This window comes from Canis lupus, chromosome 7 (assembly GCF_011100685.1).
Source record: "Canis lupus familiaris isolate Mischka breed German Shepherd chromosome 7, alternate assembly UU_Cfam_GSD_1.0, whole genome shotgun sequence".
NCBI lineage: Eukaryota > Metazoa > Chordata > Mammalia > Carnivora > Canidae > Canis > Canis lupus.
Window position 1 is genome coordinate 27088242 of NC_049228.1, and position 16638 is coordinate 27104879.

The following is a 16638-nucleotide window of genomic DNA, read 5'->3' on the forward strand; positions in this document are numbered from 1 at the left end:
GATTAAGAAGGAAGTCCAAATGGGGACTGACTATTGCCAATTTGCAGCTGCTGCCTCAGTGATTTCTGGGGGTGGGGTCCCTCCAAACTGGAAGCATGCAGGTGGCCCCTAGTTCCCCAGGTCAGCCTTAGCCACCCACAGCCTGCTACAGGGGTGTGTACTGTGTATACATATGCTGAGGACTACATATGTTGTCAGCTTTCTGGACTGTAAACATGGGGCAAGAGGCTGACACAAGTGTAGATGTGTAAAGAACAAAGAATGAGCTTAATTTTAAGTCTCAAGCTATACAAATACACATATTGCCCCTAAAGACAGAATTAAAGCATACTGCATTCCTTTTGTCAGTATGGGCTGGTGTCTGGCAGGTTGTGACACTTGGGAATGTCCTAGTATGAGACATTTGGGAGTCCTGCTTGCTAGAGAAGCCAGAGCCTGATCAGGTATCAAGTGCAAATGGGGACTATCAGCAATCTGTTGCCTCAGTGTGATTACTAGGGGATGGACTCCTTCCTTCCTGAAGGCTATGCAGCTGGTTGGATCTGGTCCTAGCTCTCTTTGATTCTAGGGCCCTACTGTCCAAAGCGTGCTGAATGTGTGCATAGGGCACATCCATATGCAATGCTATTCAGGGAAGCCAGGGATCTGCAACAGGATGAGGGTCTGGAAACAGAGCACAGGAGCAAACTTTTAGAGGACAAGGTTGATGCCTAACTGAAAGTCCTACAAGCCCAATGAGGAATAACCTAAAGGTTATTCAAATGGCCTGCCATGGAGTGCCTAAGCAGTCTGGCCAGGATATCCTCCAGTAAGAGACACCTGGGATCCCAGGAGGCAGCCAGTCTATGGGGGCCTGTTTCCCATTTGCAGCTGCTCCCGAAGAAGGGTTTGGTGTGGGTGGGTTTCCTCCATGCAGAAGGCTATGTAGTAGTTGGACTTGACCAGAGATCCACAAGACAGGCTGACAGTGTGGGCAGCATGTCCATGGGCCAAGCAGGTCAGGGCAGCCAGAAACCTGGAATGGATCAAGTGCTGAAGAGGCCAGGTCACAGGACCAGGCTCCTTGAGGTACAAATATCAGCCTAATCACAAAGCCTTATCTACACATTGTGGGATGTCCCCCTGATGGCAGAGCTGAGTTTTTTTCAACTGTCTCATGACAGAGAGGCATGAACAGGAAGAACAGGGTATCCTCCATTAAGAGACACCCGGGAGTCTAAGTTCTTAGAGAAGCCTGGGGTCCCCTCAAAAAGCAACTCCACAGGGAGTCTGCTTTACACTCATTTCAGCAGCTACCTCAGAGATTTTCAGTGTGTGGGCTCCCTTCCTTGCAGTAATGCAGATGGTTCTGGATGGGCCCTCGACCCACATCTCTTAAGGGTCACTGCTGCCTAATATACATGCTATGCATGTGTCAGAACCAAAGGTTGAGGTAGCCAGGAACCTAGAACAGGGTAAGGGTCCAAACACCAAGTTGTAGGAAAGGACTCTTGGGGTTATGAGGTATCTGCCTAATTCCAACCTAACCTATACAAATGTGCATACCACCATCGAAAGGCAGAGCTAGAGTAATCTGGACTGTCCTTGTCAGGGCTGAATCTGATGGGTTATTGGGGGGTATCCTCCAATAGAAGACACCTGAGAACGCTGACTGCCATAGAAGCCAGGGACTCTAGCAGACAGTCTATGCAGGGACTGAGAGCCACCCTTTTCAGCAACTGCCTCCACATAATTTTCAGTGGATGGGTTCACTTCAGTGCAGGTGGTTGCAGATGGGCCCTAGCTCTATAGGCCTGGAGAGTTCCAGCTGCCATAGGGCAGCAAACAGGGTATGTATTTAGCATGCACAAGTTGCTTAAGTCAGGGAAGCCAGAAACCTGGGACAGACTAAGTGCCGTGAAAGGACAGGACACAGGTTGGGCTAACAGGGGCACATGGCATCTGCCTATCACAGTTTAACCTACACAAATGAGTACCATACTCCTAAAAGTAAAACTGGAGGAATATAGTCACGGGATCGAGTTCCACATCAGGCTCCCTATGTGGAGCCTGCTTCTCCCTCTGCCTGTGTCTCTGCCTCTCTCTCTGTGACTCTCATGAAAAAAATAAATAAAAATCTGACTTCCTTGTCAAGACAAGATGGCCTGGGTAACCTTCAATAACAGATATCCAGGAGCCCTGCTTGCTGGAGGATCCTGGGATACCATCAGACAGTAAATATAAATGGGACTATTACCAGTTTAAAGATCCACTGCTAAAATATTTTGGGTGAGAGATTGCTTCACCCTGATGACATTCAGGTGGTTGAGATCTGGCCAAAGCTCCAAAGGCCTGGAGTAGCCAGACAGCCCAAGGCCAGCTGTCAGAGTATAGTACAAACTCAGGATAGGGAAAGACCTAAAACAAGGCAGTGTCTGGTGAGCAAGGTTGAAGAATGAAGAAGGCTATTTGGAGATACTGGCATTTGCTCTATCCCAGGCCATTACAATGTCAAAAAATGTAAACATTCCCCTTGAAGCAGGAAAACTCTAAACTCTATGTCAGGGCTGTGTCTGGTGAGATGACCTGGGTATCTTCCAAAAGGACACATCAAAGAGCACAGATTACCAAAGAGGCAGGAAACCTAATCATGCAGTCAGTCCAAACATGAACCAAATGTTTCAAGTTTAAAGTGGATACCTTAAAAAAAAAAAAAAAAAAAAAAAAAAGGTGGATACCTCATAATGGTTTCTAGGGTGTGGGATCCTACCATCTTGGGAGGCTGAGCACATGGTTCTCTTCACTAAGATGCTCAAAGGCCAGCAAAGTTACAGCCCCAGTCCCTGGGATGACAAAGCACACACTGGGCCCTCACCAGGCAACCCAGTACAGGGAAAGTGCCTGCAGAGGCCAGTGACTGGTGCCTGCTTTCAGATGTGTGGAAAATCTGCTTAATTTCAAGCGCAAACATTCAAAATATGAAATTCCCACTGAAGGCAGAGCTAGAAAAATCTGGACTTCCAAGCAAGGGCAGGTATGACTAAGTCACAAAGAATAACCTCCAATAGAGACACCTAAAAGCCTTGACTGTTGGAAGAGCCCAGGAAACCAATCAAGTAGTTGGTCTAAATGGGGACTTAAAAGTTCCCAATAACAAAAGGAGGCTCAGAAATATTTTTCACGGTGTAAGCTCTTCACACCCTGAGTCCATTCAATCACCAGGGATCATCCAGAACTTTAGGGCCTGGGATGTTCCCTGAAGACTTGCTAACAGGCTGCAGACTGCCCCATAGAGGGTAAAAGCTAAGAGGAGAAAAATGACAAGACAGGTTTGGCTCAGGAAAGGGGGATATCTGGGGCCCTTGGCATCTGCCTCATTCCAAGCTTTATCCTCTATCAATGCTCAGACTTCCCCAGAAGGCAGAGCTGGTGAAAAGTGGCCTGCCCAGCTGGGCTGGGGCTAGAGCCTAGACCCAAGGCCCAGCTAAGCAGTGGTGCTACCTTCCAGTAAGATACAAGAGGCACTACTGAGTGGTGGTGAAGCCTGTAACCCCATCAGGCAGCCAATCTGACTTGGGACTGGCTGCCTCCTGTATGTAGCTGCTGCCGCAAAGGCCTTTTGGAACCTGGGATCCCTACACCCACAAGGATCAGCAGGTGATAGTACATAAGCAAGAAATTCATAGGCCTAGAGGACCCATTGTGCATATACACCAGCTGCTCAAGTCAGGGCAGTCAGAGGTCAGGAGGAGGGCAAGTGTTGGGAGAAGCCGCTGGGAAACACACTGTTCTGGCTACAAGGCATGTGGATAAATCCCAAATGCCAACTCCTCCAGTGTGCACAATCGCTCTTAAGGGAAAGCTGGAGGGCATCTGGACAGCCAGACCGCCACTTGGGGCCGTGATTGATAAGACACACCAGGAGACCTCATTACTGGTTAAGCCGGGGGGCCCACTGGCAGCAGGTCCACAGTGGGATGGAAAATAGTGCTCTGAAAAAGGTTTGTTGGGGGCTGGTGGACTCCTACAGGACGGGAAGCAGGGAAACTACTTGGAGACCAACCAGAACTCCCCAAGCCCGGAGGGTCCCAGGGTGGGCTATCGCACCTGAGACACTGCAGAAGGTCAGGGGAGTGGGGGGAAGGGACCGCAATCAAGGCCAGGTCATTGGTGCAGGCTCTGAGGGGCTGGGAGGAATGTGTGTCTCGTGCTCATGGAAAGCAGCAACCTTTCCAAATGTAGAGATTCCTTTTGGGGGCAGACATGGAGGAGTCTGAACTTCACCACCAGGGCAGGGGCTATTTATAAAAGCCCCAATAGGAAACACTTCAAATACCCATTACAGAATGCAAAAATGAATGTGGTAGGTCACACAACCAATACTACACACACCGATAAAGAAACAACGTACACACTATGGATGAAACAAAGATCATGCAAATGAAAGAAAAAAGCACTCAAAGAATACATTCTGTAAGATTATATTTATATAAAAAACAAAAATGGGTAAAAACTAAGCTATACTGACAATTTGGATAGAAGTTATCCTTAAGAGGAAGATGAGTTACTGGAAGGAGCTAAGAGGTAGGCTTTCTGGCGTGCTGTAAATGTTCTGTGTTTGATGCTGTTCAATGGGTGTTTTCAATTCAGGAAAGTTCATCGAGCTACACACTTATGACGTGTGCATTTTTCATTTAAAAGAAAACAATTTTGAAAGGACTCACCTCTCCTCCCTCCCTAACCTTTTGTACATCCTACCTTCCGGAGTCAAGATGCTTTTGACCTTCTGCAGGAAAGGCTGGTCCACAAAAGCTGGTGGTGGACAACTCACGCCCAGTGTTAGGTCCTTACTGTCTACATCAAACATGATGACACTGTAGCAGGACTGTGCTGGGAAAGAGAAGCAAACAAGTCTTTGTCTACCACCATTTACATTCCTACTCCCCATATTTCCTGTGACCTGTGGTGGCCACAGGTGGCTAAGTCAGAAGGATGACATGGAGACTGTCGTTTGCCTATAAGGACACGAAGTACGCTGTTCAGGAAAGTCGTGGTCAATCAGGGTTCTGCTGTGAGCGCCTCACATGAAAGACAGGGCCTTTATCTGATCTTTTCCTCCGCATTTAAAAGCACCTTCCAGGGGCAGCCCAGGTGGCTCAGCGGTTTAGCACCGCCTTCGGCCCAGGGCCTGATGCTGGAGAACTGGGATCGATTCCCACGTCGGGCTCCCTGAATGTAGCCTGCTTCTCCCTCTGCCTGTCTCTGCCTTTCTCTTTCTCTGTGTGTGTGTATCTCTCATGAATAAATAAATGAAATCTTAAAAAAAATTAATTGAAAAAATAAATAAAAGCACCTTCCAAAGGCACACACATTCATAGGGTCCATGCTAGCATGATTACTACTTGGTCAACAGTCCATTTATATCAGTAATTTTCAATCCAGGCAGAACATTAGTCACCTGGGAATATTCAAAATACTTTGAGAATCTGGGCTCCATTCCTGACCACCTGAGTGAAAAACCCTGGCGTGGGAGGAACAGGTCAGAGAGGAGATAGGAAGCCTCTGGTATTTTCCTTCAACTCCCAAGTAATTACCAAATCAGGCAAAGTTAAGAACTACTGCTAGGCAGCAAAGCAGCTGCCTAAGCCTTTAAGGGCTGACTCTGCAAATGGCTATGGGAGAAAATGTTCTCAAATTAGTTAGTGTATCTTTTCTAGTCCTCAAACAATAGCTGGCTCAAGAAAGATTTTGCTAAATGAGAAAGAACTGATGATGCATTGGATGTGCTCTTTGCTATAATGAAAAGTTTTTACAAGGCTTAAGCCTACAATGTTACTGACTTTTAGCAAACTTTGAGACTATGATACCAATTATTCAAGAATTCATAAATACTGACTTCGGACTAATGCATGCCCATAACAGGGCATAGCACAGATCTTGTTTGGGTTTCTTAAGAGAGCAGAACATGTCAGCTTATCAAAGTCCAAGAACAACCACTGCCCACATTTGTAGGAACCCTCCAATGATCTGGAAGGTGGTTGTTAGAGGTGACTGCCAGACTATTCAAAACTCATCAACCGGCTGTCAATACAGCAACATGTCACACACTGACAGCCTACCATGAGCCTAGGGCACTTTTCAATGTTTCACATGCACTAGCTGTGTTGGGCCTGGGACCCCACACTGGCCTCAGCCTCAGAGGTAATCTCTGAAGCTTTGATATCCTTAAATTCAATTTGCAATTAAAATCTCTGCACCAACTGTCCACCCCAGCACCAAGGTACTCACCCCAGGCATCATGCTTTGCCACACCTTTCCTGGGAGATGCCCTAATCCAGTGAGAACCAGAATATCAGCGATGGAATGGGCAGACCAGGAGGGGTGGGTGGCCTGAGCTCGCCAGGTCCACTTAAGACTGAACCAACCTGACTGACTTCTCACTGAGGGGCTCAGGCTCCGGGAAGCACCATCCTCAGCCTCCATATCAAGTGGCAAAAGGATCACAGAGCTGTTGCAGAACATTAATATGTCTTTTGTCATAAATCAGGGATACGAATTATTAGAGCAAAATGGAGTCTCAATTCCAGCAGCAGCACGGCCATCAGCATCCCCACGGAGTAGCATCTACCTCAGGGTTCCTGAACTTCAGCACTACTGACATTTGGGGCCAGATAATTCTTTGTCATGGGTGGCTGTCCTGTGACTGTAGGGTGTTTAACAGGATCTTTGGTCTCTACTCACTGTCAGAAGTACCCTCACCCTGTGGTTACAAGCACCAAAATCATGTCTGCAGACACTGCCTGATGCTCCTCAGCTTTACAACCACTGATCTACATGAACGCTGTTTTGCTCCATCTCTGGCTTTACCTCCAGCTGAAAGACTGAAAAAAACACTTCCAACACACACCCCAACTTTTCTTCCTCTCTTCCTCACCCGTTACAGACCTTAGGTTTCTTGGGAGGATGAGGAAGTGACAAGAACACAGAGTCAGAAAAGAATCAGGAGGAAGGCCCACTGATCTGTTAGCACCACAAGGGCAGAAACGGACTGTTTCACTTGTTGCTGTAGCCCAACCCCTTGCACAGTGCTGAGCACATGGTCGGCACCCTGTATTCACTGAATCAATACATCAACCAAGGAATAAACAAATCTACAGTCAAAGACTGGAACAATGCTAATGCTGCTGTCTTAGAGATGAATTCTAGAGGCCCTTGCAGGCCTGACAACCTTGCATTAATCTTCCCTCAGGACCTCTCCAAAGTCTCCAATAGCAGTACCTTCTCGTCCCGCCAGGCTGGTAATATAGTCCAGGCCACCTGCAATATGGACCTTCATCCGCTCGCTCTGGGAGAAGCCAAACCACTAGTGGCCACGTCCAACATGGAGGGGTCGATCTCCACAGCATCAATGCAGGACTTCGGGAAATGATCGTGGACAACAGGGGGAGGCTGCCCCCACCCAGGCCTACCACCAACATTGCCAGGGGGGTCTCTGCAATAAAAGAATACAGTATCATTTGACAATCTGCTTGCTGACAGTTTTATACCATCCTTGGGGAGGGGAAAGGAGGAAGTTGGATTACTGGCTCTGCCCAGGGGACACACAGTTTAGAGGCCTAGCCTCTCTGTCTCATCCCAGAAATGTAGAAGCCAATCTGACATCTGAAAACTCACCCCTAGTTACACAATCCTTTCTTTACTAGATCCAGAAGCTGAACCAGTATGTTACTATTACAGACCTTTAATGATCCCCAAGCACTCAGCTGACATCGTATCACCATCCCTAACATAAGCATTAGATTCCCCTTAATCTAACTGGGAGGGATGATAGCCAACATCTCTCTCAAGATCACAAAGCAGTGGAGATGCAATGCCCTCTCCCCAGCTTTCAATTCAAAGGCCACAACTGCCCTCTCAGACACAGCCCAGCGACAGCAATACATGAGTGAGTTCCAGAAATCACAGGAAAACAAAGGCCCAAATCCTAGCTGTAAGTAAAGAGAAACCTCAGCTACCACAGGAAGATAGAAGTCAAGAAACAAGAATCACCCAAAGGAGACACTAAATAGAGGATTAATATCTGAGGATTAAACCTAAGAACTGAGACTTTAGGGACATACATCAGCACCTATACAGGCCAAAAATACAGGGTGTTTCAGTAAGACACACTCAGGACTTCAGGTGAACAGCTACAAGCTTAGATAGAAAAAGGAGTATTTTTTACCACTGTAGTTGGAGCCAAACCTGTTATTAGTAATAAGGCTATGACTGTACTGCCTACAATATAGGTTTTTTTATTTAAGTAGAAATTCAAGTAAGAATTGCATCTGGTGCTCAAATTATAACACATGACTGAAAAGCCAGAAATTCTTCTAAAATGCAAAGGCATTTTTGGAGTCATGATTTTAAAGGTTAATCTGGTTTCATGGGTAGACTCATAAGCAGACACTCATCAAACTGAACAACTTAAAATCTGTGTACTTTGTGTCTCGTTGAATATATTTTATACCTTAATATTTTAAATAAATGAATAAACAAAAAATTTAGACATCCACACACGCAGCCATTCCAAGATCACAATTAGAGCTGAGGGAAAAGTTACTGAATGTTTATTAAATTAACTTGGGAGATGGCTGGGAAGAAGCAAGCTTTGCTGTATGAGCATTTGTTGGTCTCTAATCGCTGTGCTCGAAGCACAAGCCAGCTGACACAGCATCCATCGGCAATCTTACAGGCCCCTCCTGTGGAGGGCAGGGGCACTTCCCTCACCTAAGAGCAGCTCCGGGTTTCTCAGCAGGGCAAGGCCGGCAATCATTGCTTTGTGGTGTTCACAGCACAGGTAACTCTTGTCAATGGACTGCCCTGGGGCAGCTGAGAGGTCCTCGGGAGTGTTAGCAGGCCGCTGCTTTTTCCTGTCCTTTTTCCGTTTCTTCTGGGCTAAAGAAGAGATAGAGATGATGAGGTCCTATGCTTACTTAGCACTGTAGTCTGCGGAAGGGGAGCCACATCAGCAGCACTCTGCTGTAGTGAGCTTGATTCAACTCAAAACCCATACCACTGGGCATGGAGCCTACTTAAAAAAAAAAAAAAAAAAAAAAAATCTCAGAGGACATGGCCTAGATCTACACTGCCCAATACTGTAACCTCCAGCCACTTGAGGCTATGGAAATGTAAACATTAATACAATTTTTTAAAAAGATTCAATTCCTTACTTGCAACCAGCCACATTTCACATGATCAGGAGCCACACATGGTTAATGGTGACCATATTGGGCAGTTAAGTGATTATTAAACATTCCCTCCAATGTAGAAAGTTCTACTGAGTAGCACTGGACTAGGTGACCTCTAAGGTACTCACCAACTCTAAAGCCTCTCTGAAACATACTAGTAGGTGGCACTATGGAGAGGCTCTAAATGTTTCTGGCTCATCTCACAGAAGTTTACTAATGAATATAATACAGATGCATATGAAGCAACATGCAACACAGCCTCTAAACTGAAGGCATTAAAGTGATAATCACAACTATTTGGTGAACCACCTCCCCAGCCCCTCATCATTTCAGACCCAGGCTCTGCTCAAGAATAACATACACCTCTATTTTGCTTATTGCCACTTACACTTTAAGAGCCCAGATGGTAACAGGACAACTTGCAGAGCCCTGTGCCTCTGACCACAGGTACCCAGTTCTGTCCTACATCTTAGCCAAGCTGCCAGGTCTTTCTACCACCCAGATGGAGAGTCCAGCCATGTCCACTTGGATCCTACTAGTGTGTTGATGATACCTCACCTCTGTGAGACGCATCCTTCAGCAACCTTGCTTCTGACTGCACCACATTCCTGTTGCTAAGGAAGATCAGCCGCCGGAAATAGTGCTTGTCATCCCCCTGCACATCCTCGACCACGTAGCTGCCACTCAAGGGACTGCAGTTTTGGTGCTGAACAGTCCGGACCCCAATGTCCCCACCCACAGACAGAAAGGGCACCTGAAGATATAAAAAGAGATGTGGTCAAACACCACCTCAATTAAGAAACATGAGGAATTATAACCCTTTCCCTTTGTGGGTATATGAGGAATCCCCATATCAAGGTTCTAGACAGCAAGAACTTCCAAGGTTTGCCTTGAACTTTCCTGAGCCTTTCAACACATCCCAAAAGATTTAATTCACTCTTCTGAAAACCAATTGAGCACAAAGATTTCCAAAACCCTCAGTGAAATGCAATGGGTTCTCCCTAAGAAAAAAACATGAGTGGGGATTCCTGGGTGGCTCAGCAGTTTAGTGTCTGCCTTTGGCCCAGGGCGTGATCCTGGAGTCCCGGGATCGAGTCCTGCATCACGCTCCCTGCATAGGGCCTGCTTCTCCCTCTGCCTGTGTCTCTCTGCCTCTCTCTCTCTCATGAATAAATAAATAAAATCTTAAAAAAAAAACACATGAGTTTCTCTTTAGGAATCCTCAAAGGACTTTCCATAAAAGCTGGAGGGAACACTCAGGAGAAGACTATAACTATGAGAAAAGGAGCCTGAACAGGGATAAAGACAACAAAATCCAGAGGGAAAGCAAAAATTCCAAGTTTGGAAAATCTCTCCCTTCCCCCAATTATTCTCACCTTTTCCCTTATTTTTTCTAAACAGGAAAAAAAACTAGGAGAAAAATATATCCCCCCCCCAGACTTTTCCATTTCTCTTTCTAATCTTTACTCTCTCTTTCTAATCATTTCTCCTTTCTAATCTTTTAAAGACCTCCAAGAAAATTTCATAATCACCAGGGGCCTCGGACTTTACAGAGATGTAGGCATTGGACAGAAGGTGACAAATGACCTCCCCACAGGATCTGCATCTCTCTGGTGGACACCAACCCCAGAGTCTGCCAGGAAGAATCAAGCACGTTCATCTGCAAACACAAGACAGCCTAGTGGGCAGAACAGCAGGCTATAACCTGGGAGTCTAGGTTCATCTTTTCAAATCCGTTACTTCAGCAACAAGCTTCTAGGGACCCTGGCCTTCCTATCCATCATGGATAAAGTACCTGCAGTACATTCGCCAATCAATGAGCAGGATGGAACAAGACAGTATAGGCTGATGAATACCATAAACACTACTTGCCAAAGTAGTGTTTTCCTCCACAGGAAAATACCTGACCAGCAATACTAGTATCCTGAAAACTAACCTGAGCTGTTTTTGCCTCTTTTCCATTCTACACTCAGATAATGATGGTTCTAGAAAACAAAATGGTCAAGGAAGGCCTGCACAAAAAAGGGTAAGGAGAAACATTCTGAGCAATGCACAGTATAAAGAGCTGGAGCCTGCAAGGGGGAGAGCATTTGTGGAGTCTCAAAGGCCACACAAACACAGATGCTACTATGGGTCTCCAAAGAGCAACTACTCACCTTCCTCTCACTACCTGAAACAAGAGAACTAAGTACTGACCACTCAGTTCTGAGGTGTTGATATGCCCTCAGGAACAGCCTAAGGGATGAGACACTAGTCCCAGCTCCAAGACACCTTCTGCCTTCCTGCCTAATATGACTTCTCTAGAGATCTGTGAAAGCTCTGCCAAAGCTTTGTTACCTGCTGCTGGCTGGGCATCCCAGCAGGAGCCAACTCCATGACTCTGGCTGACAGCTCGGCCTGGATGCTGTCCATGCCTTCATACTGCTGACCTCGGTGGAGGGCCACTGTGATCAGCCTCCTGAAGCCTGCAGTGGCCGCCAGCTGCTTCCGACCCTCCTCCATGCCAAAGAGCCACTCGGTCTCCCGACCCTGGGGGACTGGAAAGAAGCAGCTGGTGACAGGGAGTCCAGGGAAGAGTGTTCAAGCCCCAATCAATATGACCTACATGGCCACGAGTCAGCCTTGGCGTAGGCCCAGCATCCCTTCCAAATGTGACCCACTGAGGATTATCACTTCCCTAGTACACAAGGCCCAGAGCAAAGCAGCCATCAGACACATGGTAGGACCCACATGACCCTGTGTGTAAGAGGAGAGAGGCAGGCACCTACTGCAAGAAAAATAGCAATAATGCTAGCGCTTATTGCATGCCAAGCAGTATTCCAAGAAGTTTACAAACAGAAACTAATTGAATTCTCACAGTAGTCTAAGGTACAGGTGGTATTAATACTCCCATTTATAAATGAGGACATTGAGACACAGAAGCTGAATTATTTGCCCAAGTTATTTGCCAATTAATTTCCCACACCATTAGTAAATTTCCACAATTAGTAAATGGTGAGGCTGGGACTTAAACCCAGGCAGTCCAGCCCCAAATTCCATGCTTATATTGGTTATACCATTTGTTCCCAAAGGTAGACAGGTAGGATTATGGAATACTTGGGAAAATAGCTCACCTGTCAGCAAATCACCAGCATGATGATTTCAACACCTTGCCATTGTCTAGAATTTGCTACTTTTGAAAGCACTTCCTCATCCTTATCATTAAACACCACTATTGTTTATTAAGCACTTACCATGTGGGAGCAGCACCCTAAGAGACCTTACACTTTTCACACCTATATGACACAGTCAACTAAATCACTTTATAGATGAGGAAACTCAGGCACAAAGAAAAGGAATGTCTGAGGTCACACCACCAAGAACAGACTGAGCTAGAACTGGAACCCAAATAGTCACTTTTTAAGCTACTACTCTGTACTGTCTCCCTAAATTCAGCAGAGAAGCACAGCAAATTCCCCCCAAGTCATGCCGCTCACAGGCTACAGAGCTGACTCTGCTGCTTGTTACTCCATGTTACAAAGTAACTCTCAACACTGTGAGACTTACCTAAATTGATCTGTCTTGCCTTTCTCTCCTCCCTACCAAACCCATTCTCACACTTTGCCAAGCTTTTGCAATGAAGATGTGAAGAAATATGCCTCAAATCTTAAGTAGGTAGCTGGACAGCTGCTACTCCCTCTTCCTCAGGCCTGGACTAGTCTAAACTCTTGAAGTGCCACCCCCTGCAAGATAAAATCGGCCAAAGCATACCCAGCCACCAAAGTCCCAGCCCTTATGAGCCAGCCCCTCCAGGGAAGAGAGGGAGCAATCCCAACTCACTGATGAAAATGGCAAAATGATTGTCCCGCGATGGTTTCACAGTGGGGCTGTCCACCACGTGGAGGGTGTAGCGTGGCTCCCCCGTGTCCCCATCGCACAAGTCCAGAGATACACTCCCCAGCCCGGCCTTGCGGTACAGCTGGCTGCACAGCCAGGCATACTGCTGCCGCTCCCGCACCGCCTCAGCCAGCTGCTCGGCACTCTCCAGCCGCACAGGCTTGCCCTGCTCCTGAGCACAGAGCTCAAAGATTTGAAGGGCAGAGCCAGGGACTGGCCTGAACTTGGTCATGATGAAGGCAAAAACAGGTAGGGAGAACCGAGGCTCTGCTTCCAGCACCTGGTCCTGGCTGTTGGCCACCTGGTGTACCCTCACCATCCACCCCTCCCGAGAGAAGTGACCCACTGCTTTCTTCAGGATGTGAGCCTGAGCCAGGGAGATGCAGAGGTAGCGACCGCCCACCTGCAGGACACGGCCAACCTCAGCCAGCATCCTGTCCACTTGCTGCAGGGTCTTCTCCTCCTCGTCCGTCAGGACAGCGTCCAGGGTGCCCTTATCCAACACCACCTGGAAGGAAGCATCAGGAAACTCCATCTGTGTCATGTCCATCTTCAAGAAGCTCATCTGGGGCCGTCGGCTGGCATTCCGCTCCTTCATTTGCTTGATGACCACCTCACTGATGTCGATGTTCACTATATCCTGATAGCCCACATCATACAGCTGCTCACTGAGCTCTGAGTTACCGCACCCAATCACCAGTACCTGAGGGAAAAAGCCAGTAAGATGAAGGTGATCAAGGTAAAGGAATAACTGGCAGATACTTCCCAGAATCAAGTCTCGGCATGGCTGTCAAATTTTTAGAAGGTGCAGATGCTACTGTCAGGAGAGAGCACCATTACAGAGGTGATTCTAGGCTCCATCTTGAAAAACCACGGCTTTGAGAATCTCACTTTGAAATCCACATTCATGGGGCAACCCCGGTAGCTCAGGGGTTTAGCGCCGCCTTCAGCCCAGGGCGTGATCCTGGAGACCCAGGATTGAGTCCCACCTCAGGCTCCCTGCATGGAGCCTGCTTCTCCCTCTGCCTGTGTCTCTGCCTCTCTCTCTCTCTCTCTCTGTGTCTCTCATGAATAAATAAATAAAATTTTTAAAAAAATCCACATTCAGCCACAATGATGCAAGGTATGTAAAAAGGGACTTTCCATATTGCAAAAACAACCTAGTCCAAGCTTTCCCTGAAGCAAGCATTGAACACTCAAGTGAGAGAAGTCACAGAATCTAAAAACAGTAGTTTGAACTCAAACCTCCTGTTTGACTCTTGAAAACCTTGCTGTGACATAACTCTATTCCACTCGTGGCTTCAGGTCCACCTGACCATATTCTGTTACTTTGTGTGTTTCAGTTGGCTCCACCACCAGTACAGGAGCCCAAAGCAGAGCTTGAACTCACAGCCCAGAGACCAAGACCTGAGCTGAGCTCAGAAGTCAGACACTAACTGACTGAGCCCCCCGGTGTCCACACTCTCCTATTTTCTAAAGCCAAACTTAAAACACAAGTTGCTACCTCCCTCTGTGGGGCAACTGCACATTGATCCTTAAATATTCTCCCCCAATGTCACTAATCTCTAGAAAAGTGCATAAATCTTAGACTAGATAGGATTGAATTTAAAAGCCCATGTGGCCGCTTACTACATGTAGGATCCTGGGCAAGAAACTGGCTCTCAGAGCCTCAGTTTCCAAGTCCATGCAATGAATGAACCTTACAGAATTTATTAGGAGATTTGAAATGTTGAACACACATAGCACCCAGCACGAGGCTTGGCAGGTAGAGCGTCCTCCAAGAACATTACATTTACTCCCTGCCTCTTCCCCACCTGCACTACATACAGTTCCGTCTCCATCAATCGCTGGCACTGTACTCCCCAGCTGTCATTTATGGAACGTGCCTTAGGGCTCTTGTTGCTGATGAGCTAAGCACGGTGCCTGAATTAGGGTGCCAGCCACACCAGTTCCGTGAACGGGCTCCCGTGTCCGTCAGCCACCGGCACTATCTGCCCTACAGGGTGGACAGGGACAGAATCACCCACCACGGCTCCAGGGGGCCATCCCCGCCCGGACTCCCAAAGGATCCCTCTTCCAGGGGGATCAGTGATTCGAGGAGGGGCTGGCGGCAGGAGGTCTGTTCTCTGAAAGCCCTGAAGCAGGCACGTTTACCTTCCTTTGGGCCGAGTGGTGCGGAGAGCCCGGGCCCCAGCACGCGCCCAGCGCGGACGCCCTGCTCGGTGCCCGGGGCCGAGCACACCCAGGCCGCCAGGCCGCGCTCACCTTCTCCCGGGGCTTGATGTACTTGTGCAGCACCCCGCACAGCTCCAGGTAGCTTCCATACCACTCGAAAGCCTTCTTCCCTCGCTGCTGGAAGAACTTCTCCCAGTAGTCAACGGAGCCGAAGTCCTTGGCGCTTTTGGGCAGGAGGTTCATGCTGCCGGCGTCCGACCGTCCCACTCGCCCGCGGAGGGACCATCGGACGGGCTCCCACACGCGCCGGCGGCGACGCTGCGGCGGGACTCGCTCCGCCACGAACACCCACGCTCACTTCTCCCCCGCTCCAAACCCAGAGGGACGAGGCTTCCGCGCCCGCCCACACGCGAGACGCCGAGCCCACCCCCGGCCCCCGCTGCTCCCGGCTCCAGGCCGCGGCCCCACGTGCGCGCCCCCTCACGCCACCTCAGGGCGGGGACGCGGGACCCGCAACCACATCCGGGGGCGCGGCCGCGCGATTGGCCGGCCTCGCAGACCCGCCCCGCGCGGTGGCTCTGGCACCTCATTGGCCGGGACGCGCTCGCCACGCGCCTGCGGGGTCCACGCGGGCGCCGAGCGTTCCCTGCGCGCGGCAGGGGGGGCGGGGCCTCGGGCCCAGGTCCGGGCGGAAGGGGCCGCGCTTCCGGGGCCGCGCTTCCGGGGCCGCGCCGTCGGCTGTGCGCGCCGCGCGGGGGCCTCCTCCCCGGTGTGAGGTTTCCCCGCGCGGCCCTCCCGGCCGGGTGGCCCCTCCCGCTCCGAGCGGACCTCGGGCCGCGTCTGACCCCGCGCGCGGCCGGCTGCGGACGCTGGAGGAGGCTCCCGAGGAGAAACAGCGGTGCAAGGGCGCGAGGCGAGGAGTGAGGCGAGCACGCCCAGCCGCAGCCAGCCCTCCTCGCCTGGTTGTCTTCTGCGTCTCCCGCGCACCGTCCCTTCCCGTAGCCGCTTGGATGACTGAGGTTGGTTTTGGAGGAGGCTGGCCTGTCGGCCACGGGCAGGATTCCCCTGTTACCGTAGCGACGTGAAGCTGCCGCCGAGGAAAGCAGCTGCACGCCCAGAAGCTGCGCCTCACCTTGTCCCCCAGAGGACAACACGCACAGTCAAGCTCATTTGGAGCATCAGCCTCCCTGATGGGAGTCGTGCTGGCGCCATCGAGCAGTGGCTGCGACTGCTTCCTTGAGGCGCTTAACGGACACACTGCCCTGTCGTCTTACCTGATACCCTAAGGAAGGTCCTGTGAAGCGCGTTTCACGGCGCTGGGAATAGCGGGAGGGAGCACCCAGGGAGCAGGCAGGCGGGCGTGTGGGCGTGCCCTGGG

At 49.3% G+C, this 16638-nt stretch overlaps 1 protein-coding gene across 1 annotated transcript; it reads right to left on the reverse strand.

The window, feature by feature from the left end:
* Positions 1–4495: 4495 nt before the first annotated feature.
* On the reverse strand, positions 4496–15741 carry LOC119876433 (eEF1A lysine and N-terminal methyltransferase-like). The gene is given in 9 exon segments (XM_038542534.1): positions 4496–4869; positions 7258–7344; positions 7347–7418; positions 7421–7471; positions 8749–8916; positions 9768–9963; positions 11547–11746; positions 13029–13788; positions 15351–15741. Coding segments are annotated over 9 exon segments (1857 nt in total). The 5' UTR covers positions 15504–15741; the 3' UTR covers positions 4496–4699.
* Positions 15742–16638: the final 897 nt, after the last annotated feature.